Source organism: Rhinolophus hipposideros (genome assembly GCF_964194185.1).
Source record: "Rhinolophus hipposideros genome assembly, chromosome: 13".
Lineage (NCBI taxonomy): Eukaryota > Metazoa > Chordata > Mammalia > Chiroptera > Rhinolophidae > Rhinolophus > Rhinolophus hipposideros.
In genome coordinates this window covers 55,852,667-55,878,655 of record NC_138059.1, presented here as the reverse complement: position 1 = coordinate 55,878,655, position 25,989 = coordinate 55,852,667, and the positions used below count along the sequence as shown (strand labels likewise).

The 25,989-nt window shown below is 37.1% G+C and overlaps 1 protein-coding gene across 4 annotated transcripts in view; it reads left to right on the top strand.

Moving 5' to 3' along the window:
* TOX (thymocyte selection associated high mobility group box) overlaps nt 1-25,032 on the top strand; it is a 296,392-nt gene extending 271,360 nt beyond the window's left edge. For 3 of the 4 annotated variants that reach the window (XM_081071100.1, XM_081071099.1, XM_081071098.1), the window contains 4 exons: nt 3,386-3,466; nt 15,399-15,785; nt 22,247-22,398; nt 22,761-25,032. In XM_081071100.1, the coding sequence (XP_080927226.1) occupies nt 3,386-3,466; nt 15,399-15,785; nt 22,247-22,398; nt 22,761-22,797 (657 nt within the window). In that variant the 3' untranslated portion in view covers nt 22,798-25,032. The remainder of the gene's footprint in view (nt 1-3,385; nt 3,467-15,398; nt 15,786-22,246; nt 22,399-22,760) is intronic. The other variant, XM_081071101.1, reaches the window with a different exon arrangement.
* The last annotated feature ends 957 nt before the right edge of the window (nt 25,033-25,989 follow it).

Sequence of the window (25,989 nt, the reverse complement as noted above, 5' to 3'; positions counted from 1 at the left end):
AGCTGTAGACCATTTGGAAGCCATTTTGTAGCTCAACTGAGTACTAATATTTACTGTATGAATCACATATCTTTAAAATATTTGTCTTTCCCTGAGAGACTGTTTCTTTCCCAAACTTAACTTTGACATAAATCAGACCCATCCTCCTTGTTCATTGCCATGAATGCCAAAAGCAGTCAGCATCATCTCTGGTTTCTGCAAGTAGAAGACTTTCTCCATCCATGAATAGAAGCTTTGAAACATTTTTGAGGAACTTTTTACTGGTGATTTTTAAATATCTGTTGTAAAGTAAGAATTTCCTCTATTTCATTTACATGTGGAATTCTTACATATTTTTACCATTCTCTCATGCATTTGAGGTCTCTCTTTAGACATTTCTGACAAATATAGAATTTTTAAAAAAGCATCCTTATAAAATTTAAGAAGGTAGCATCAGATAGACATACAGGGTGTATAATATTGGAACCATTAGGTAGTTCTCAAAGGTGGAGGTCCCAAATTACTGTTGGGGAAACTGCCTCGGATTTTAATTCCAATCTGGGCTACCCCTTTAAACACAATGACAAAAATAGACCTCCTGAAATTACTGCCCTTTGAATCCTCCCTCTGAAAATCTGCAGCTATTAAGGAAAGAATGGATCCATCAATCCACATAATGTGACGTGATGAGTTTATTCTTTTCTAAAGTGGTATTTAGGCACTTGTAGGATGATCCCACATAGCCAATCATCAATAGGCAATAGGGAGCCATTTATAGAAAACAGGGCATTCTGAATGCTAGTCAGGCATTCCGTAACAACATCGATCCCTGAGTGAAACCAGGGGGTACATCTTCAGCCTGAAATACATTGTAAGCCACCTTTCTTTTGTGGTTGTTAGTCAACAAATTTGAGGAAAGTTAACACTTAGTGCGATATTAACTACCAGGAGCTCAACAAAATGATAGCTCCGTAGTGACACTATTGCCGTTCCAGTAGAAACCAAATGCAAGAAAGATGGTAGATACTACAATCAGGCCATCTGGTAACACTGTCTTATCTGCTGCTACTTAGAAAGTGATGCTTTGGGCAATGCTATGGACCAAAGTGTGTTATATTTACCTTTGGAAGGTAAGCGAACCCCACCCAGTTAACTGCCTGGGGGAATCACTTGGAGCAGCAGGTTAATAAAAACACGATAGAAGTGCTTGGAGCATACAAATACATACTACCATCAAAGATATACAGTATTTACTAAACATTTGCTTCAAAGTCCTGAATAGCATTACTGTGTGGGAGAAAAATCCTCTTGAAATATTTTTAAGGTATTAAAAGTAAATGTAAACATTGCCAGTTTATAATGTCATTAATTATAAATTATGTCTTAGAGAAGCGGCTGAAGGGAAAACTAGAAACAGAAATCTGTCTCTCAAGAAAAAACAAATCAATAAAAAGCAGGAGAGCTCGATGTTTCTGACAGTGGCAGAACCAAGGCATATAACATACATGAGTCATGTTATTCAAAGGCATTTGCTATATGCTAGCATTTATTTGTTTTTACGTGCAAATTTCAAAAAAAGAATCTGAATTTGACTTTCAATAAAAGCGTCAGTAAATATAGAATACTCTTGTATTTAAAGCAAAGGATGTATATATGGGCTTTTACAAAAACATAAAAAACGAAAACCTTTAAGTTTCTTTAGTTTCACATTTAGTATAGGTGGTGCAATGATTATATGATAACATTGTGTGAATTCTTAATTGCTTATTATAATTGCCTTTCATTATATCAAAATGCTAAATATAAAAGTCTAGACTGAAGCCCTCCCTAAAAGGGGAGAACAATTAGCACACTCATTTCATAGGGTCCTTTATAATTCTGTTGACAAGGTTAGTCATTTGTTTACCTTAAGTAAAATGTTCTGCTGTAATTAAAATATTCATGAGTAAATAATACTTCTCTCATCTTGAATTTCACAGCTGGAGACAGGGCTCAGCAAACTACCTTCAGCATTACAAACCATAAATTGACCTCTGCTGCCGACGTTGGCAGATAGTTGGTCTTTAGACATAATTTATATTGAACTATTCTGACTAATTCCAAAGCCACTTTTCAGTACTGATCTGTGTCTGTTTTTGAGCTCAGTGTTATATACAATATTAGCCAAGCCTCATTCCCTGCTGTAGAATTCAAGATGTGGGAAATTTAAAATAGTTGTGTTGATGAAAATACACTTCCATTACACAGTAAATGGTGAAAACATATTTTATTCTTTAAGACTGATTTTGAAAGATTATTAAAAAAAAAGACTCTAAAGACTTGAAAGAATCAACTTAATGGTAGCAGACAACCATGTGTGTTCACTTTGCTAATCTTTCATTTTCAACTCTAATGACTCCTTTCTTTTTAACTTATTGATGTGACCTTTAGCATAGCAGCAAGTCATTTTTCAGTACTTTTGCTCAATTTAGAATGATTTTACTTTTATTTTCAAGATGATTCCCTCTGAAAAATGAAAACTTCTGTAAACTGAAATTCATTTTAGAACATTTTTACCTTTTCACAATGAGGTGTCCACAGATCCATGTCATCCAGTGTTTTCGTTGGAAAGGACATGACCAGAGCAGGCTGCAAGGCTTGGCATGCATGCAGTCTTCAGCCATTCAGGGGCCCCATCCCGCTCCCAAATGTATCTTTTACTGCCATTGCCAATTCCTGAGACTTTGAAAAAAGAACTTCAAGGTTGGAAATTTTAAAATAGTGATGAACCTGCAACTCCATAACCACTCCTTTGATTTACTTATTGAACATAATTGTTTACCTTTGAATTTCATCTTTGTTTTGATATTTAGCATGGAACACATATACCAGAATTGGAATGTACTGTAGAATCATCTGCCCTTTCTATAAATGTGAATGGTTTCTTTCCTCCTGTGTGTTTTCCCTGGGAGCCTCCGTCAATACTATCTTTCCAAGCCATCTCCATTCTCACAGTAAACAGATAAATCCTTTTATATGCATTATGTAGAATGGGAATCTTACTATTGTTAATCTTCTTCTCATCTAGCCTATTCCCGTACTTTTTTTAAAAAAAATTCTGTTTCAGGGCTGGCCGTTCAGGGGTGGCCGGTTGGCTCAGTTGGTTAGAGCGTCGCGCTGGTATCACCATGGTTGCCTGCTCCATCCTTCTTGGGCCACTGTGAGCTGCGCCCTTCTGAAAAAAAAAGAAAAAAAACACTCCAAAAAATCTGTTTCAGTAAGAGTCGATCTTCAGGGAGATATTATATTTGTGTGTGTGAGTGTGCATGTGTGTGTGTATGTTGGCGCGCACGCACCATTCTGCATTATACCTCTCTGGAAACAAAAGTAGATGTACTTTCTAATTTAAGACTCTATGTCGTTACAGGTCTATAAAAAGAAAACCGAGGCTGCAAAAAAGGAGTACCTGAAGCAACTAGCTGCATACAGAGCCAGCCTTGTATCCAAGGTAACATGCAATTGTGTGGTATTGTGACAGATTGTGGCCATCTTATTGCAGACTATGATGGTCATTTAAAAGCATAAAAGATCACTTTAGCATTTCAGCACAATCTTCTTTGTTGAAAAAGAAAAAGTAAATCCTGAACAATGTTACGTGTTATGGAAATATTTGCTCATACCTAAAAGACTGAAGCAGTGTCCTCTGGGCCTTTCATGAAATATTATCTACCCGTGGATTATTGGTTTTGTGGATTCATCACAGCGCATTCTTAATCCTGAGCCAACTTTCTATTTCTCCATATCCGACTCTTAAATTGTCTCCTCCCCCACACCCTATCCCATTGACCTTGGCTAAGGAGATGCCAACTATCAAATTCCATCCTCATTAGAGCATCATTGGGATATAAACCTGCCCCCTTACCTCCCTCCAAAAATTGCATTATTCAGTTGAAAATGCAAACACAATTTTAAAATATGTAATGCTTTAGAATATCTTAAACACTAGTCCTTTCTGTTGTGAATATTCAAGAGTTGACTGGTCTCAAGTTGTTAAAGATATATTTATCTTTATAGATTTCTCAGAGAGGTTAACCTCAGAGAGACAGAGCTGAATTTATAAGCTCTTGACACTATGTCATCTCAAGTCCAAATCTGGCTGTTACTTGGCTCAGTGTGACTTGGAGCTCTGGACTTCATTCCATTCACCCACTAAGAATACTATCTCTTTTATCCACAAAATCCATTGCCCTTCTAACAACTCCAAAGTAATTACATACATTAGTTTTATAGTGGAAAATATATACTGAATATACTGATGCACAAAAAGCAGACAACAATGCAACTGCATAGGAAATTTCAGTATGCTCGTGGTCTAATGCAACTTTATGTTCCACTTCTAAGGTATGACATTGTGGGAAAACTTAATATTTATTATTTAACCTTAAAATACCTAGCTCTCCTATACTATTTCATTATGGATCTCCCGCATTTTAATTTATCTAACTCCTTTTAAAGCTATTTATATTTTCTGTAGATACCATCTCACATTTCTGTACATTTATAGAATCCATAGAATGTGTGTAAAATTATAGCAAAAAAAAAAGCTACAAAATATTAGACCCATCCAGCTACTGGGCAATAGTCACATTGTTATTATTTCTAATATGCCCAAAATGTGAGGGGGACTTTTAAAAAAATGAATAAGATTTCATCCAAGATAAATTTCTTTTTGAGCATTTTAAATAGAGTTTCAGTCAAAGCATTTTACATATGAGAAAATCAATACATAAAGGTTCAATCCCAATACAAAGCGTTCTGGTTAATGCTATACAGATTGCCAGAATGCCATAATACTGACTAAGCCTTTACTTTCAAAACAAGTGTCCTCAGATTTGCTCTTAGCTGCAACTTTTCTTACTATTCACTCTCAGAGTTGCAACCCTCAGTATACAGCAATTTGTATAAATGCGGGGATTGCCATTTCTACATTTAAAAAACCAAGCACTTTTTTTTATAGCTTACTCTGACGGTTTTCTTCTCTTTGGCAGTAGGAATTTTGCTGGAACTGTTGAATGTCTATTTTTGTACAACTATCTATTGTGTATATACAAACTGAATAAAAGTTACAAATACCCTCCCCAGGTTAGAAAGATACAACATCCCTCTGATGTTGTACGTGAGTGGATATTTGCAGTATAACCCTGCATGCACATACAGAAAATTTACCAACCTACCCCCCATTACATATGGAAATGTGTAAAAATCCATTTCTTTTCCAGTTTTTTTCTTCTATGTCTGTTCTGACATGTACAGTACTTGTTTTTTTCTTCCTTCCTTTTTTCCTTCCTTCCTTCCTTCCTTCTTTCCTTCCTTTCTTTTTTTCTTTCTCTTTCTCTTTTTCACCCACCCCTCACTGCCTTCCCCTTTGGCAACCATCAACTTGTTCTCTTTATCTATGGGTCTGTTTCTGTTTTATTTTGTTTTGTTTATGCAATTGGTTTTTTAATCCCACATATAAATGAAATCAAAGGAAACCGTTTGTTTTCCATTTTAAATTATGACAACAAAAATAATAACCATTCATATTTACACATATAGTTGTTCTGTTATACTTTTTTTTAGTATGTTGTAAACTATTTCCCTATACGCAGAGATCTAAAGGTGCAATCATAAAATACTGTATGGTGATAATAATAGTTACAATTTCAGGTAACCACAGTGCACCAGCCAGACTCCAATTTTTCCCATTCACTTGATCACGTATTCATTCGGTGGACATCCCTAGGTATGTGTTCTATGCCAAGCACTGTGTCAGGCTCAGAGGACACAGTGAAGAACAGGCAGTACATCCCCTGCACTTAAGGACCTTTCCCTTTCATCCAGGAGACCAATAGTGAAAACATAAACTAATAAATGACCGAGATCTCTGAGAATCTAAGCATTCTGAAGGAAATAAAGCAAGGGATTTGATAGGGTGGACTGCACTGTCCTCTTTGAAGAGGTAACACCAAAAAAGGATGGGAATTTGCAGGACACAGAGCCCATCTGGCAACACCGAAGCAAGTGCAATGACCTGGGGGACAAAGATGTCTCCTTAACTGAGAAGAGGGCAGTGTGGCTGGAGCTGAGTGAACAGAGGAAGCATGGTTTGAATAAAGCTGGGAAGATGGGCAGGGGTCAAATCATGAACGACTTGCATGACATTGAAAGGAGCTGGGGTTTATTCCCAGTACAAAGGGAAGCTACTGATTGCGTTTCAGGAGGGAATGGCGTGATCGGATTTAGGTTTTTAAAAGATCACTTTATGTCAATGAGTTTCTTCAGTCCCCACACCTTATCCCTCCAAGGTGGCTTGATTATCAACATTTCACTAAAGAAGAAATGTATCCCATAGGTTACCAGTGCCCCGGCCCAGAGCTGACCTGTGCCACTGTCAGTCCCTCTGCTGGGCTGCACCTGCCACTCATGGCCCACAGAGGGTGCGGGCCCTGCTTCTTTAAAACAACCTCTGCCCCACAAGTCATGGCAGAGCATTGACACTCTCTTCTAAGGTCACTTAGAAGGTCAATGAAATACTCTCTTGGCCAAAGCACCATGTCCATTTTCCTAAGTTCTTGCTGGCAACATTGATTTACTCCTCCAAAGTGACATGTTTTGGTACTTATTTTCTATCTATGCAATGCATTCGTTTCACAAAATAAGGCGTGCCTTCTTAGGCCAATAGCTCTGCCCCTCGCTAATCTACAGACATGTCGAGTCTGCTGCTTCTTGCTGCTTCTACTCCAGGCCGTACTTTGCATCCCTCTCAGGGCTGTAGGACACCTGTTGCGTGTCGGGCACAGGGCTAGGTGCTGAGAGCACGATGAATACAGCAGATCAAAGGAAAATGTTTCATGACACTTGAAAGGTCTGCAACTATAGTCTAAAATTAGCTGCTTCTTACGGAACATAATCAAAAATAGAAACAGCCAGCGAACATTGGCTCCACCTATGAAACTAAGTCGCAGGATTAACAATGTTCCTCTCCTTTCAGTATTTCATATTATGTTTTAGTTTAAATTGACTATATTCCAGCTAATCCAGCAAATTCATTAACATGACTACAAGCCTGAATAAAATAGAAATCTACCACAAGTTAAAAAGCTCACTTGTGGCAAATGAATATTCTAACCGTCATACTTCAAAATGACAATACTGACACATTCTCAGCAGGACCCTGAATTTTTTTCCAATAAGAACACAAATACAAATCGTATATTGGTATGGAGTAGTTGCCACATGTCACACACAACAGTGCTAGGCATTTTACATGCATTCCTACTCATCAGCCTACAAAGTAAGATTTAGCTCCATTTTCTAGACAGTCTCTAGACAGAGAGAGTAAATGACTTGTCCGCAGTCAGGAAAGGCTGGCAGTGGCAGTGAGGACCCAGACTCCTCATTGTCTTGTTCCAGAGCTTATAGGTTGGTTTTCTTTATCCTCAGTGATTGTCAAATATGTATATCTTTACAACTACAACCTCTTATTATCCCCAATAAAATTCTATGCCAGCTCTTACACATTAGACAGCTAAAAGTAAAGCTGCCCTGGCTTAAATGAGACTGGGGATAGAAGGCTGCCCACTCTCACCTTCCCAGCCCCGACCACCAGAGGCCGGTGAGAGACCATCAGAGGAATCCAGGGCCTACAGAATGTTTAGAAAGCACGGCTCTGTGCCATGCTCTTCCAGCTGTGCAGGTGCTCCACTTGGTCACATGGAGCCAGTGACAGACCCAGCCAGTGTTAGACCTGCTCCATGACAGACCCACCCAGCTACCTGCCACCCTCTGTTGCGCAAACACATGGGAATTGAAGGATGCATGAAAGGGAGCACAGAGTGTTGCAAACACAACACTGGTCAGATCCTGGAATAATTTATTTAGTTGTGGGCTTTATGAGTATAATTCAAAGGGGGAAGTTGGAGAGATTTCAGAGGGAAAAGTCATGAAAGCAACTGAAATTATGATGAGTGAAATAAGTCAGACAGAGAAAAACAAATACCATATGATCTCACTTATACATGGAATCTAAAGAACAAAATATACGAACAAACAAAACAGAAACAAACTCATAGATACAGAGAACATTTTGATGGTTGCCAGATGGAAGGAGGTTGGGGGGACAGGTGAAAAAGCTGAAGGGATTAAGAAGTATGAATTTTGGGCCGGCCCGATGGCTCAGGCAGTTGGAGCTCTGTGTTCCTAACTCCGAAGGCTGCCGGTTCGATTCCCACATAGGCGAGTGGGCTCTCAACCACAAGGTTGCGGGTTCAACTCCTCGAGTCCTGCAAGGGATGGTGGGCTCCACCCCCTGCAACTAAAATTGAACATGGCACCTTGAGCTGAGCTGCCGCTGAGCTCCCAAATGGCTCAATTGGTTGGAGTGCGTCCTCTCAACCTCAAGGTTGCCGGTTCAACTCCTGCAAGGGATGGTGGGCAGCGCCCCCTGCAACTAGCAATGGCAACTGGACCTGAAGCTGAGTTGCACCCTCCACAACTAAGACTGAAAGGACAACAACTTGAAGCTGAATGCCACCCTCCACAACTAACATTGAAAGGACAACAACTTGACTTGGGGAAAAAAAAGTCCTGGAAGTACACTGTTCCCCAATAAAGTCCTGTTCCCCTTCCCCAATAAAAACTACTAGTCACTTTAAAAAAAACAAAAACAAAAAACATGGCACATTAAAAAAAAGTATGAATTTCCAGTTATAAAGTAGTCATGGAGATGTAAAATACAGCATAGGGAATATAGTCAACAATATTGTAATAACTATGTATGGTGTCAGACGGGTACTAACTAGACTTATCAGGGTGATCACTTTGTAGTTATATAAATGGGTCTGGGTTCAAATTCCAGGTTTCCACTTACTGGCTGCATGTCTTCATGCAAGTTATTCAACTGTTTTCAGTCTCAGTTTATTCATGTGTAAACAGAGAAGATAATAGGATCTACTTCATTGGGCTTCCATGAGTATAAAATAAGAAACTCTTTATAAGCTGCATGATTTGGTATCCTGAACACAGGAAGCACTTCATAAATACCAGCTATTTATTATTATAATTAATTTATGTTTAATATTGGTAGTTGTGCAAAGAACTAGGAAAAGTCTGTGCATGATTGAAAAATTTAGCTGGCTCATATTTTCAATTTGTCTGCAAGGGTGCTTTGATACAAAGAAATTTCTAAAGTGACATTCAAGTGAGAAAAATTTGCTTCAGGATACATTCTTTTATAAGAAATGATCTAGATATTTTTAAAAATCATCTACACGGGTTTCTTAATTGAAATGGTCTTTATGAGTCTTCAGTCAGAAGAGACTAAGAATAGTCTGAGGGCCCAGAATATGTGCTATTATGAAGGGTAGGGCTTCCTGGCTGGAACAATTTTACATGCTATTTAAGATCACTTTGGGTTGGGCTATTAGGTAAAGCTTAAGGTTATATAGTTTTTCCATAGACTCAGGAATTCCTAGACATGGGTCTCAATTATTATGTTGAGAATAATGTATAACTTTAAAGCCATTGGAACTAGTTTCATTTTACCACAGAGACCAGAATTTATATTCCCAAAATGAGAGTTGCATTCAAAGTAGTCACCTTGGGAAGCTACAAACTTATTTTATTATTGCTCCCAGATTCAAAAGATTCTTGAAACTCCTCTTTTAGAATTGTAGTCAGGAAAAGTTTATGAGCCACTTTAGAAAATCAATCTTGTTACATTGTTTTCACACCTCATTCTTCTCTCCAAACATCACCCAGATATAACCCAAGACTTGGCTTCAAGTGACTATTAGCTATTTCCAAAAATCAAAATCACCATCAAAAGACAAAGGGTTGTCTGAGGATATATAAAAGTGTCCCACAGGCTCTGAAGAGAATTCCAGTAGGGAAGGTTCCAACTATTCCAAGTAAAAGCAGCATTCTTGAGAGAAGTGTACAGCTTCCCAGAAGTACCAGCCTGGAGGGAGTCAACCTAGGAGTGAATCTGCTCTGTTATGTTAAACAACAGTATCCAGATTCATGACTTAAAGGTCACACATCAGATATGAGATTTTGTTTCTACCTTGAGCTGGGGTGTCAAAATTTACTGAGGACAATGAAAGCTGTGCTTTTAATGTGTGGTATAGGACAATATTGAATTAAATTGCAAAAGTTCTCTGTTGCCATGTCCAATAGTAAAGAATCACAATGCTCAGTTCAATTAATGTACAGTAAATTCAAAACAAATGATTTCTTCTTACAGGATGGAATAATTTATAGAATTCATGCCATGGAAGGCTATTGAGACAAATACTAAGTCTGAATTTGAAAATGGGATGGACCGTTTTATGACTGTTAACATAAAATTTGCAGCTCTATAAGCCCAGATTGTGATTTAAAGATAATAAAATCTCATGCTTCAGGGTGTAAGTTAATCACCTGCAAAGACCAGGAAGGATTTTCCTTTCAGAAGTAAATGCACAATTGAGTCGGAGCATAAATTTTGTTTAATTTCCAGTGCATCGAGTATTGGTCAGTGCTGAAAACAAGAGTCAAATTAGATGGGTGATTAATCTGATTTGGTTCAGTAACTACTATATTGTTGCTTCCACTGAATTTTATGTCTTGTGTTTATATACTTTGCTATTTCAAATAACAATTGCTTTGTGAATCTTTCATTTTTATAGCACTTATCATCCCAGAAAGGGGGCATTTACACACTCTGCAATACTATCTTCATTATACAAAGTAAATGGGATCGAAATTACCTTGGATAATCGACAACTTAGTTAATAAGAAGTATCTTAAGGTTTATACAGTTGTAACCCTTGTGGAAGAGTCTATTGAGAAGACCCAAAAGTCTCTCTTACCACATACACACACCCATTTTCTTATAGAAAACATCTTTCAGAATCAGGGGTCCGAAATCAAACAGGAAGTAGAACTTATTCAGAAACCAATAGTAAGAACATATTTCTCACATGAAAATGTCTGATTCCAGGGTTGGTTTTCAGTGGTGTGTATTCAGTGCTGTCACATTTGTCAGGTGACCGACACAAAGTACACACTACTAAAGAGAAGTGGTCGATGTGTTTAAAAATAGAAACAAATTTATTTAGGATGTATAAGAAAATAATTCTAATTTATGGATGGAAGGTATAGAAATCTTCATATACAACAGTTGTTTGCATTGTAGCCTGGCTTTCATAGTTTAATTGGAAGAAAATGACAGTAAATTAAATTTATGATTTATTCATATTCCCATTCAATCAGATTTTGAATTCATGGCACTTTGCTATGGAAAATGAACTTATTCTTCCTATCCTCCAAAATGATAAAATAGATCTATAATTAATAGACGGCCTGTTGTCTTAGTCTGATTAAGAATTAATCACAAATAGAGGTAGAAGCAGGATTTTTTCCCTGTCTAAATGAGTGGACCTTTACATAAGGATGCAAATTCTCAAAGTATGGGTAGCACATAGTAATCTTCCCTGTGCCCACCCAAGATGCAGGAAGGAAGGAAGGGCTGAGTAGCAAATCAAAGGACAGAGCTGAGGGTTATAACTTCTCATCACTTCTGGAAGGGTGTGGCTCATGCTGAGAGCAGAGCAGAGTGGAGAAGATCAGTCTCATATTCTGTGGGTTTTCAGAGACTTCAGATCTTTCTTCACCCTCTGGGAAGAGGAATGGTATGTTTTGTCAGGAGTCTCAGCACAGGCAACAGTGGCTGCATGGAATATTATTGTTCAAGAACAGTCACTCAGCCATTCAGCAAACATGTTTTTGTTCTCTATGTACTTGGCACCGTGCCAGATTCAGGGAACAGAGATTCAAGTCACTGTCATAATAAAAGATTATTTTTTTGATGATGCAGGACATCACTGTGAAGAGAGAATACAGGGAGAGAATCCCTCTTGCAGTACCTGCCATGGATATTGGCTAGGCACATTATTTATCTTGTCATATTCAACATTTTGGAAAGTAAAGAGAAAACCAGTAACCTCCAAAAATTCTGTCTCCCTCTATGTTAAAAATTATGTCTCAGGTGTTGTCTAAATCATTATTTTTAGAAATCTATTCAATTCATTTACCCATAGTCCTTCTAGAGATTAAAAATTTCTGCTATTTCGAAGTAGGTTTAGCATTCCTGACCATTACATGCTCTAGTCTGGAGATAATAAATAACAAATAAATGGCTGAATAGATAAAATGTTTTGTGTTTAATTAGCAGGACAAAAGAGAGTTTTTACAAGGTTGACACTAAAGTATCTGAAATTAGGTTGTAATCTATTTCCATGTATCTATAAGTCTATATTTCTATCTCTACATCTGTCTATATGATGGACCACAGGGTGTTGTTTAAAAAGTGGAATTCAGGAGAATTTGGTTCATTATTTATTTTAAATTGATCATTGATATCCGTACCTTAGCCTTTCTATGCTGTAACTGGGAAGCTACCAACTTCCTAATTCCTTCAGGAAATTTTGTCACCATCCTGCGCCTGAAATATGGAATTAACTATACGGATAGTATTCCAGAAAACATGAAACAATGGATCCTTTTAATATTACACCTTGATATATGTAATTTAAATATGTATTTTGAAACAAAAATTAGTTTACTTCAGGAAAGAAATATGACTATCTAAGTAGAAATGTATGTTCTATTTGCCATTTTAAGTGTGTGTGTGTGTGTGTGTGTGTGTGTGTGTGATTTATTAATTCTTCTGCACCAGTGTTTTCCATCGAAGACTGTTGCCCTGAACTGGCTCATTGAGAAAAAGATCTCTGTGGTTCTCACTTGTAGATTCATAATATACAGTAGCATACTGACGATTCCGGGAACTCCTGCTGCGAAGGCAGCCTCGTAATGTTATGTAGCCCAGTGCTGTTTTTACACATATTTCATCATGGAACCTGGGCGGTTGTTTTTTTTAAGGCATTTATTTTTCCACAAACGCCATTTAATATAAACAATTTGGAAACTGTGTATGTCAGGGGGCGAAGCAGGTGTTGTACCTAGAACTTCCTGCCAGGACTGGCTCCCGACCCATGTCGCCAGCCCTGCTGCTTGCTAAGCATCTGTACTCACTAGGATTAGTCATTTCTATTCTAGGTGTAGCATAAGTGTATTTCTTTAAGTTTGTTCAATTTAAATAGACATATTTATTTAATTACATTGTTGTAATTCCTGGGATGATTATATGATCATGTAGGAACATGTCACATGTAGCTCTGTGCATTTGTTTACACGCACACAGGTGCACGTACAAGCTCAGGCTACATAGCTACTGTTCTCCATCATCTCACTGGATAATGAGGCAATTATTGACTACAGAAATTTAAAAATGAAAACATTTTATAATTACATGTATTTCATAGTTTTAATAGGATGGGAAATGTGAGTGATTTTTCTTCTATGTGGATTAAAAACATCTATAAAGCAGACACTAACGCTGTACTAACACATATTAAATTTTATAGTTATCTGGTCATTGTGTAATTGTTTCTTTCCTGCATGACAGTGACACAGTCTGTGACTAAATATGAATTTCTCCCTCTGCAATAGACTAAAAGGGAATGCAAACACAATGAAAAAACACTTCCCCATATGACTTAAACACACAGACACACAATAAACACATAATCTTCTTGGCATATATGGAATGACTTGAGGCATATCACTACAGAACATGTTATTCTGCTGTAGAACTAGTCACTGTTTACACAGACTGAATTAACCTGTTTGACCTTTTCCTTGAATTGTTCGCCATCCTGCATACCAACAATAAGAATTTTTAAATGGAAGCCACAAAAATTGGGCTTATTTTTTTTCAATTGAAAGCAGCTTTTGAGTACTACATTTAATGAAGCTTTTTTGGTCTAAAGCCTCCTCTTGAAAATATTTGTGAACAATTTTTGACATTTTTAATGATAATACAGAAGACAGAGTCAACATGTCCATTCCTACTTTGGATGGCTACATCAGCACTGACACAGAGAAAAATTACATTGAGAGGATTCCTTGGAGGGGCCTGAATTCTTTGGATATGCCTGACTATATACTCTGCGTGGGGTACTCATATTTCCATGGTTTGACATAGTTTTACAGATTGCAGTTATGTCCTATCTATAGAGAATGTGGGATAGTAGTCCATGTAACCAGCTTACCCTCCTCGAATCAGCACACACCTCCAGCATCATTCTTATTGTGGTTTTCATTTAATTTTCCTACATTGTTGGGAAAAAATGAGTTGCATTGCTAGCAATGTTGTAGGCTGACTTGTGACATGATGTTCCTACGTTGAGTTTCATGTCGTCACGTGTGATGAATCAGTTTGCCTGACGTGCCTGTCAATTGATGACAGAGAAGGAGGAACTCAGGGAGATCTTGCAGTGCTGAGAGGAACAGGAAACTCATTCTGACTTATAAACTAAATAAGCATGACATCGAGGTCACAGAATAAGGGCATGTATGCATCCTCAGGACCTTGTTTTGACAAAGTGACTTTTTTCTCCAGAGGGACATTTTAGCATTTTCTTTCTCTCGCTGGTTTCACTTTTCACCATTTGTTTTGCCAGCCTCTTCCTCTCAAGAAAAGTATAGGAGGTAGGTTCATGCCCCAAAAGAAATGTGTCAAGATTAATTCTTCATTCTGTTCAGCCTCGTTTTTAAGTCAATTAAAAGATTATTAGGAAATGGCCACATGAAGGTATGAAAAAAATTAGAGCAAAATTATATTCATTTATGATGGAATTTAAAATTTCTGAGAGAGATTATTTTTATCCAGTTCATTATGGCGGACAATTCATCACCAACTGTTTTAAAAATCAAGATGAGTTCAATGGTTACTTTGAAGATATATTAATATGGTTTTATATGACTGCAGAAAGGTATTTTAGAACTCTTTGCTTCCATATCCATTTCCATCAACCAGCTTTGATTTCTTTGTGCAAATATCTAGGCCACAGCTCTTTGAGAAGACAAAAAGGAAAAATTTTTTTAAATTAAAAAAAAAAAAAACTAAACATATAATCAATAGAACTCCAACACTGAATTACTTTCAAAGTGAGCTACACATGTATTTCCTGTTAGGGCAGTGGTGACATCCATCCCACCTTGATCTTTTCTTCTTTGTTTGGATGATGAGAAAAGTCGCCAAGTTATTTAGGCAAAGAAAAAAATTGTCATCATAGATTGTTTTAGATTCCATAAAAGAGATAGAGTAAGCTCAGTCTTGCATAAGTCACCTTACAAATAATAGTGGCAGAGTTCTTAGATAAGAGAGCAAAACATAGGAATGGGTGTGGATTCACATGGAATTTCATGAGTAAACTCACAGAGCATCTTGCTAATAGAAGGCAACACTACGTGTGTCAGTCTCTTAACTCTGCTCTTATTTGTTTCCTCAACAGAGCTACAGTGAACCTGTTGATGTTAAAACATCTCAGCCTCCTCAGCTGATCACTTCAAAGCCGTCAGTGTTCCATGGGCCCAGCCAGGCCCACTCAGCCCTGTACCTAAGTTCCCACTATCACCAACAAGCAGGAATGAATCCTCACCTAACTGCCATGCACCCCAGTCTCCCCAGGAGCATAGCCCCCAAGCCGAATAACCAAATGCCAGTGACTGTCTCTATAGCAAACATGGCCGTGTCCCCCCCTCCTCCCCTCCAGATCAGTCCACCTCTGCACCAGCATCTCAACATGCAGCAACACCAGCCCCTCGCCATGCAGCAGCCCCTCGGGAACCAGCTCCCCATGCAGGTCCAGTCTGCCTTACACTCACCCACCATGCAACAGGTATGTGCTCGCATTCTGGACTCCTCTTCAGAAGTGCTGGCGGTCTGTTCATCCAGCAAAGGAGTGGGAGATGTACTTTCTGCTCTTCTATTTAAAGGGAGGGTATATTAAAGATATTCAACAAGTGTCTGCTCTCTGAAAAATATAATTTACAGGTGGAGAGTTTGGGCAGCATTATATGATCACAGCAATTGATAGCTGCTGCTTTCATAATCATTGATTTCCTTCCCATGATATCGATTTTGCTTCACCTTTCTAATCACCCTTGATTTCTACTTGCATAAAAAGTACATTTGTTATTTTGAGATGCCAACTGCTACTGAAGTTCTTTTTGGGATTGCAAACTCTGTATAATTTTTTTAAAAATATAGTTCGGATAGGAGAAAGTCCTCATTGGTATGCCTGTTGAGTGCAAGAACTGCTGCAAAGTGAAATGAGCCCACTGTTTCTGGTTAGAAGTATCAATGGATACAACCTAAAAAGTCCTAAGAAATGAAAAATTTAACCAGCGTTTTATTTTTAAATGGGTACCTAGCTTCTGCATAGATTAGAAAACACAGAGGAAAACCATTTGTGTGCAATCTCAGCTTAACTTTTCTTTGAAATCAAGCTTTCCTTTTAGATTTTAGTTTTATTTTAAAATTTAACTTTTTTGAAAAGAGAAGCAAATGGTATAAACAAAATGTAAAACAAAAATCCTTTAAAAATTGTTTTAAAAACTAGATTAAATAAAACCTACAAATAATATCAAATTTGTTTATCACTGTTATATTCCAATTACTCTATTGTTTCCAGAGCTATAATTAAATATGCAAACATAGCCTTCCTATAGAATTGATTTCTAGGCTCTTGTGGAATTTGAGTCTATAGTTGGACTAGGGTGGGGTGGAGAGGAGGCAGAAAGAGGAATTAAATATAGGTAGTCTCAAATCTGTTTTTATTATTTAATTATAGACAGGATTTCTGAGAGCTGACCATAGCAAACCTTAATGTATTTTCTTACCTTATCCTTAATTTCAGAAAATTGATAATGCAGGTGCTAGCACTATCTTTGTTTTACAAGTGAGGTAACTCTGGATTAGCAGAGTTGAGTAATGTGCCCATAAGGTCAGAGCTGGAATTCAAACCCAGGTCTATTCAGAAATCAGAGCCTGGATTCTTAAGTGCTAGGCCTGTTGCCTCTCACTCTTAATCATTGTTGTAGATGATTACCAATTTCACATTAGAAAACCTGTGTCTCATGAGAATTTGGAGGGTCCTAAATCCTAGTTAGTTCTAAGATTAACATGGTTATGGAGAGCATAACTGGAGTCTTCCTTGGTCCCAAAGCCAAGGATATTCATAAAGCTCTGACAACTTACTTAGTTATGTTCAACAAACTATTGTTGAATCACTAGGGAAGAAGACTCAGGGAAAGCCACCTTCCACCATCTTGCCTCGTCCGCAGCAGTTTTCAGTGACCACCAAGTGATATTCATAGTGTCCAATTTCCACTCTTCCCATCAGACATCATTCACAATAAACGGGACAGTTGTAGGTGTTTAATGAACATTTAGTGTTTGCATGAAGAATCAATAGTTTGAGGGGTCATATGTATAGGTTGACTCCTGCCTAAGGGGCCTGGCTGTTCGAGCACCCATGTTTTGCTCACAATGCTATAGAGCGAGGCTGTTGTTTTTTGGAGGAAAGAATATGGAAGGCACCGCCCCTTCAACAAGTTCGAGACTAGAGCTGTGTCCAAAGAGGACACCTTTTTTCTAATTTATCCACTCAGAGACAGTTCCTTTTTCTATTTATACAAACACCTTAGATGAGCTGGTTGTAACCCTGAAAAGTTTTCAACATTTCAGAATTATATAAGGCCACATATGAAAACTCAAGAGGTCTGTCTTCCCATATAGAATCTGGACTGGATAGGAAAAAAAAACAGAACAGATTACATTGGATAAGTTATTCATCAATTTTTAAGTCAGTTCTATTAGTGTATCTCAAAAAGTGTTCTTACCAAGATAGTAGGGCCTGATTTCAAGTTACATTAATAATAGAAGACAAAATGGCATGGACCCAAAGAAAGTGGAGAGTAAATAACTGAAAGGCCACAGTGACTAAAATCACTTTTAACCATGCCAACAAAACAATTGTTGAATGGACAAATGAACAAATTAGCGAGTTTTTCAAAATAAGTAGTAAAAGTATTTAAATATGAGAAGAAATTAGAGGGCAGTTTGTAGAATTTCAGTTCCCTAGCAGTTTGTTTGTTTGTTTGTTTGTTTGGTTTATATTTTATGCTTTATCCTTGGAAATTTTTAAAAATTTTATTTATCCCGAAAAGATTAATAGAACCCCTAACATGTGCCAGACATTGTCTAGGCTCTGGAAATTGAACAATAAATGAGAAGAGGTAATGAGAGAGCTCATATCAGTGTTGGAGGGGTAGCAGATGGTAATAAGGTAAACAGATAAATTATTAAGTTGCCATGGAAAAAATAAGACAACAGACAAACTGCAGGGTGCGTGAACGGATGGCTAAGTCTTTAGCTGGAATGAGTCAGGAAGGCCCTTTCAAAGGCAGGCACAGATACCTGAGGGTAAGACAAGGAGTCAGCCTTTAAAACTGGAAGGTGGGAAGGGTCTGTGGGGAATATTAGGAGAGCAGCAGCAAGGAAAAGAAGCTCCTGGCTGGAAGGACAAGTTGAAGAGGAGTGAGACTGGCCCAGGACGTAGAAAGGAGAACAGTGAGGAGCCTGGTGAATAAAAGGAGAGTGATGGAGGGTGAGGTCAGATTCACAGGCAGGTAACTGGAGTAAGATCCTCTAGGTTAAAGGACTGGCAGCCCCAACAAGTTGATAATCCGAAAATCGGAATCAAAGAGTCAGTCACCCCTTGATGAGACTCAGCTTATTACACTCACAACAGTGTGTCAAGGCCAATATCCAAGTCATCAAAGTTGGCTTTCAGCCTGTGGTAGCAGAGATAAAATTACACCTGCCCGATTCATCACCCAAACACCTTTATCCTGAGGATGACTGCTTCCTAGGTAGGGGACCATGTTCACATATTCAAACACCCTTTCTTTTCAAACAAGAAAAAGAGAGAAAGAGAAAGTTAATGGCTACCATATTTTTCAAATAATGTCTCATATGTCAGTATTACTTTAGCTATTTTCTTATCCTTTTGAAAATGAATGTATCCTACAAAAATGATTGTATAGTGCACCAAGAATAACAGTTTCATTTTTTTCTTGAATAATATTTTATATACTAAACCCATGGACACTTTTTGGTCCGGTTTTCTTCCTTTTTTTCTGTTCACTATATTGTCGAATGAGGTCAAGAGAGAAAAAAATCATTAATATCTGTCAACTTCCTTTATAACCTTAAGAAAATAATCTTTGTATGATATCACACAGACAGATTTTCAATTTCCTTGTGTAATAAACAGCTGCTTTAGGATTTGGGTGTAATTTAAAGGTTTAAAAAAATCACATTGAGATTGATGAATAAATCAGTTGTGAAGACAAAAACATTGATGCCTGTTGAAAATACCTCTCCAGACAGACAGGAAATGAAATTAGTTCCCAGGAAAGTGTGGATATGAGGATCACTGTTTGGTTGTGCTACAGGCTTTTAAGGACTTGCTATGGTGGCACAACAAAACTGCTAGGGCTACAGAAATCTAATTAAAGAGCAAATGTCCCTTCTGACATCAAATTAATCTTTATCATGTTTCCTATTTTTATTTCAATCTGGCACCAGAAAATGAAATTTAAAATTCCAGGCATGCTACAAAACAGTTGGTGATTTTTCTCTTGAGCATTAAAATGTGAAATATTCAGTCTTGTTTAATTACACTACTAAGCAAACATTTTTTAAAAATTTATATCATCATTATTTTTTCATATTTACATCAATAACAACAATGTGCTTAGTTCTAGGTTCACCTCAGCATCGTTTTATGTAGTGTTGAGAAGATTGTTTCATTTCTTAAAATAGAAGCAAGTGAAATAAATTTAGTTCAGGTTTTGCGTGTATTTTTCTTGGTCTTTGGTTGTTTTAATATTAGTGATCTTCTTAAATTTAGGCATTGCAGTTCTCTGAATTTTTAATCTTTGAATTTTTTAGATAGCACATGATTTTGGTTTTATAAACTGAAGTTACCCATTTAATCTTAAACGAGTAACTTAAAAAATGAATGTCCTCCTGGTATTCTCTCACATAACCTTGAGGAACCATTTTCACTGGATGGAAAAAAAAAAAGCAGTGGTGGTTTCTGTTGTTGATTGTGTGTCGTTGGGTAGAAGTGGGCTGGTTTTTATTTATTTATTTTTTACTTTTTCATGTTTCCATACTTTTAAGTAACTCAGGATATTTTTCAACTACTGTATTTCTGAGACTTGTTTACTTTTAGGTTACATGTTATTGATTGTGCAAAAATCCATTATGCAGAACTTTACATGAAAAAGATAGGAAAGCCCTGGCATTTATACATTTATACTCCCTGTGCTTTTCCAACAAGAACTTCAAATAGTCTGTGTTAAACTGTATTTATTGGAAAACATGATTTATTGAGCCAGTACTATGGGCTAGGCCCTGAGACTATCCAGTAAGCAAGGCAAATACTCTCTGAATCTCATGGCCCTGTGGCCAGCGCTTATGACAGGGGCTAACACAGAAGTCAACACAAGGCTCCTCACTCTAGGAGCTTTTTGCTGCTGCTGTTTGCCCAGCATCACACTAGCCACTAGGGAAAGAAGTCGAGAAAACTGGACAATAAGTTCCATAAAGACAATATTATCGGGCCATAGTGAAATGAATACATTTCATGGAAGTCAGTGGGAGGAACTCCTTGCATGATAGATAGAGGAGGGCCTGGAGAAAGAAAGGAAATCGGTCTGAAAAGGACTGGAGAACCAAACATTCAGTTATACCTCTTATTCACCTTCCTATCTTGGAAAATGTTTATAGCTTGAGCTGCAAGTGGTATCTACATAAACAAACTTATTTTCCATGAACCAGCTGTTAATTTAGGAAACATTCTCTTCCTTTTAGTCTGTGTGAGGTCAAATAACCAGGCTGGCTGAATTCTCTACTTTTCAGTGATTTGTTTCTAATCATTCAAGGTTTTGTCCTTCATCCATAGCTTTGGTGGGAGTTAGTGTGAATGTTGGCTTGAAGTCTTTATCATTTGAACAGAAAATAAATTAGTATCTTCAAGACAATATTGAGACTTGAGGACATTTGATAATAGGTGTCTGAGTAAAAAGGGACATTGAATGTCCCAAAGGACATATATACATGAATAAAAATGAATAAAAGCCTAAGTTAAAAATCAATCCTCTAATCATTCTGCTAAGTTAAAAAAAAAAAAAAAGGAAGAAGAAAGGTAAACACTCAACAATATTATTCCTTCAAAAGCTTCCTGCAAGCAAGTAAATGGAGAATGGTTCATTTTTAAATATCTTGATTTTCAGTGGTTAAAAACCATGTATGCAATCTGCTGCAGAAAGAGACAACCACAAGATTAATTAAGTTGCTTTTTTGGTCATTTCCAGCAAAGCTTGCTTATGCTGCTCTTGAATTCACCAGATAAGCTAAAAATAAATCACAGTATATAATGCTTTTTGTTTACCAATATAACTATATACTTCAGAGAGTCTGTCCTTGAATTTTTAATAGCTTTATAAGGATTAAAAGTCAACACTTCACCATACAAGTGTATTAAAAGAATCTTCTTGAAGCCTGATTATTATTTGCCAGTTAATAGATTTTTCAATTAAAAAGTATTTGCTTTACCTTATACTTTTCCTTCTCTGTGTTTTCCAATGGCAAGTTGTTTGGAATTTTTCTCCTTATATGAATCCAACAACCGTTTAAAAAAAGGTTTGGTTGAAATTTTTTAGCTGAGAAAAAAAAGTACAAATAAAAGAAGAAGCAGATGGTCCCTTTGTGACTGAATGAAGAAAAAGGGTTTTGAGAACAATATGTGAATAGGTGTAGCCTAATAAAATAGTCAGCCACCTGCTGTCTAAATGCTTCAAAAAAGATTCTGTTGCATATTCTGCGGAATTAACTATTAATGTATCCTTAGGTTTGATTTAAAAGAAAAAAAAAACACATAAATTTTGAGGGGTTTAGGTCCTTTTCCCTTTGTTTTGATTGAGTTGGTTTCTCTATATTTTAATTGTTTCTCAATTTATCTGCTCAAGAGTGTAACTAAAGGTTTTCTATTCTAACACATGGTTAATTTAAGTGAAGGAAAGGTAAGAAGAATGGGTTTGTAGGCACTTCTTTTCTGCCTTTGTTTTTTTTTTGTTTTCGGTTTTCTGGGTTCTTCCGATAAGCTTGCCCTTACAGAGACACAAGCAAGAAGGCAGTAGTGTGTTTGCAAACAATGGCTATTTAGGTGCTTTTCTTCTTAAAAGGGCACTTTGATTCTTATTTGTGGACTGCTTTCCCTTTCAGGGATTTACTCTTCCACCCGACTATCAGACTATAATCAACCCTACATCTACAGCTGCACAAGTGGTCACCCAAGCGATGGAGTATGTGCGTTCTGGGTGCAGAAACCCTCCCACCCAGCCCGTGGACTGGAATAGCGACTACTGCAGTAGTGGGTAAGCGGCCGCTCACCGCCACCTCGTGGTAGACAGCTCTTACAGCATGCCTGTCGTGCCCTGGTCACCAGTGGTAGGAAAGATCAGTCTTTTCTTCCCGCTTTCTAAAAGATGATCTGGAATGGTTCCACCTTCATGAAAGCAGAAGACACCGCTCTAGACATTTTTAAGCAGTCTTCTAGCCGTTCCAAGAATAAATGCCTTCAGATCCCTGTTTGCTTAGATGTGGGTTAACTCATTGTGCGCTTCCCCCGTGCACACCTTCGTCCCTTAGCTATAACAAACAGGCTTACAGGTCCCGGGGTCACCTGTAGCACACATCTTGTAACAAGACATTCTTTGTCTATATTCTCTCCATACAGGGGCATGCAGAGGGACAAAGCACTGTACCTGACCTGAAAATCTGAACACCTCTTCTTTCCACTGAGGAATTCAGGGAAGTCTTTTCACCATGGATGGCTTTGTACAGTCAAGGCAGTTCTCCATTTTCTTAGAAAATGCAAGTTGCTAAGCACTTAGAACCGTTTGAGCTTGTGGGTCGCCCACTCTGGAAGAAATAGTGATGCTTCTTTATTATTTTTTTAAATTCTTTATGGACATTGTTTTTCTTCTTCCCTGAAGGAAATTTGGACCATTCAGATTTTATGTTGTTTTTTTGTTTGTTTGTTTGTTTGGGTTTTTTTGCTGTGAAGTGCTGCGCTCTAGTAACTGCCTTAGCAACTGTAGATGTCTCGGATAAAAGTCCTGGATTTTCCATTGGTTTTCATAATGGGTGTTTATATGAAACTACTAAAGACTTTTTAAATGGCTTGATGTAGCAGTCATAGCAAGTTTGTAAATAGCATCTATGTTACACTCTCCTAGAGTATAAAATGTGAATGTTTTTGTAGCTAAATTGTAATTTGAAACTGGCTCATTCCAGTTTATTGATTTCACAATAGGGGTTAAATTGGCAAACATTCATATTTTTACTTCATTTTTAAAACAACTGACTAATAGTTCTATATTTTCAAAATATTTGAAAAAAAAACATATTCCCAAATGATTTTAATTTAAAAACAAATTGGCTTTGTCTCATTGATCAGACAAAAAGAAACTAGTGTTGAGGAAAGCGCAAACACATTTATTTTGTACTGCAGAAAAATTGCTTTTTTGTATCACTTTTTGTGTAATGGTTAGTAAATGTCATTTAAGTCCTTTTATGTATAAAACTGCCAAATGCTTACCTGGTATTTTATTAGATGCAGAAACAGATTGGAAACAGCTAAATTATAACCTTTACATACGGCTCTGTATTATTGTTTCTTCATACTGTGTCTGTATTTAATCTTTTTTTATGAAACCAGTTGCGCCTATTTATGAAATAATAAATATAGGTGTTTGTAAGTAAATTTGTTAGTATTTGAAAGAGGTTTCTTTGATGTTTTAACTTTTGCTGGCAAAAAAAAATTCACGCTTGGTGTGAATACTTTATTATTTAGTTTTACAGTAACATGAATAAAGCCAAACCTACTTTTCATTTAGCAGCAAATTAAAGTAACCAATCCTTATTTCTACATTACTTTGGTTGATGCACATGAAAAACTATGATATTTAAGAACTTTCTTTCTTCATAAAATATAACAAAGAATTGCCCTAAACGTCACACAAGCTCCAAAACTAAACTGATGGGTTCTCATTCTGAAAAGGGTTGCTCCTTGGTTCTCAGCTGGTTTTAGTCAAAGAATACGCTCCCCTCCTCCAAAAAAAAAAGAAGAAGAAGAAGAAGAAGTCAAATCAACAAATATTCCTCAAGCTGAATGCTGTTCACAAAATCCAGAAAACATTTAGGAATTAAACCTGGAGTGGGAGGAAGGAAAGAGGAAGCATACTATCAAGAATATATCTAAAAATGAAAAGTGAATAACCAGACAGCAGGGAAAGCATCTAAATTTGAAAGCTGTTGATAGAAATTGAGATTCTTGCTGTCTTTTGTGCCTCCACAAGCTACTTCTCTTTCCAGAATTCCTGGGTCTTCCAGGAGAATTCTGAGGGTATTAAGAGATTTTCTAGGGAACCAAAAGCATTGAGAAGCTGGCTAACTGTTTGTATAGCTTTTATATCAAAAAGAGCTAACAAATGACTCCCTTACAGGGATTGGTATTAAGAAAGATCGTCTGGTTGGAAATCAAGAGAATGGCTGATGTCCCTTTCATGGAATGTGTGAAATAACTTAACAATTTAAATACAAATATATGCATTGTATAATCCACTCAGAATTAAAAAAGACAAAAGGTATGCTTGCTTTGGAATGACTTTAGGCATTGTACAACCTTGAATCACTTGAGCATGTAATAACTAATAAATAATGCAGATCCAATGTGATCATTAAAATGACTGTAGCTGAGAGCTCTAATTTTCCTGTCTTGAAACTGTATAAGAACTCACGTGATTAAGTTCACAGTTTATTGTTTGTCTGTTTAGTATTTCAGAAATATACCAGCACTACTAATCACCTAATGTCTTTTATTTATTATATGATGATAAAATAGAATTTTCACTTGCGTTAAGTCTAAACTGAGAAGATAATTACCGGGATGAGAACCGCCAGCTTTGACTTTGACAGGCAGTTTGTACAGGAAAGTACAATGTTGTTTACAGCTTCTCTAGAGCAGGTGTGCAACCAGGGTAGAGAGAGTGTTGAAACTCGATACCAAAAACAATACAAAACAAATGTAAATAAAAGAAAATACATCATAAATAAAAATTTTTGCCATGCGTGACCGTATTCTATTTGGATATCCACCAGTGTCTAAAGGACAGACTCAGTCAGCTGAGAAATCCCAAATAAATTTGATGGCAGAAGTGATCAGGCACAGTAGGGATTAATGGCTGCCATGGCCACAGATGTTCTTTGCTGAAACACCAAGAATGCCCACTCATCAACCTGATCTACTTCTAGTACAGTGAGGTGTTGCCTGAAAAATCCTCTATCTTTAAAAGGGAAGCCAGAATCCAGCCTGGGCACAGTGGAGTGTAGCTTATAATTCAAAGGAATAGCGATGGTATACTCTGCAATAGCACTCCACAGGATTCATGCACCTCAAATTAAATCATTCAGCAATAATATTGAACATAAAATATATTTACCAACTCACCAAAATCAAAACTGTAACTAATTCAAAAAGAAGAAAGAATCATATATATATATATGACAGTGGGTAGGAGAGAGTTGAATTGTGTCTAACATACAGGAGAAGGAATAATCCAGAATCCCAATTCCCATCAAATATGAATGAGTTCACAATGGAAAATTAGTCAATAATGACTGTCAGTTAATCAAGTTAGTGAGCATAGCTAAGGATAAAAGCTGGTCTCTGTGATTGTTTTCACCTTGTTGCCTTAAAGGGAAAGAGCCCCATCTGAATGGGACACAAGCAATCCATCGAGAGACGTGAGTACAAAGAACAGTGTGTCCTGGCTCGGATTCATTACTGAGAAATATTTTTAATTTATTAATACAAAATTTAAAATAAGCACATTGACAGACAACTTTCTTTTTGCCTTTTGCAAGAGTTGTCTGCTCGTCTGAAAGATAATTAGATTGCACCA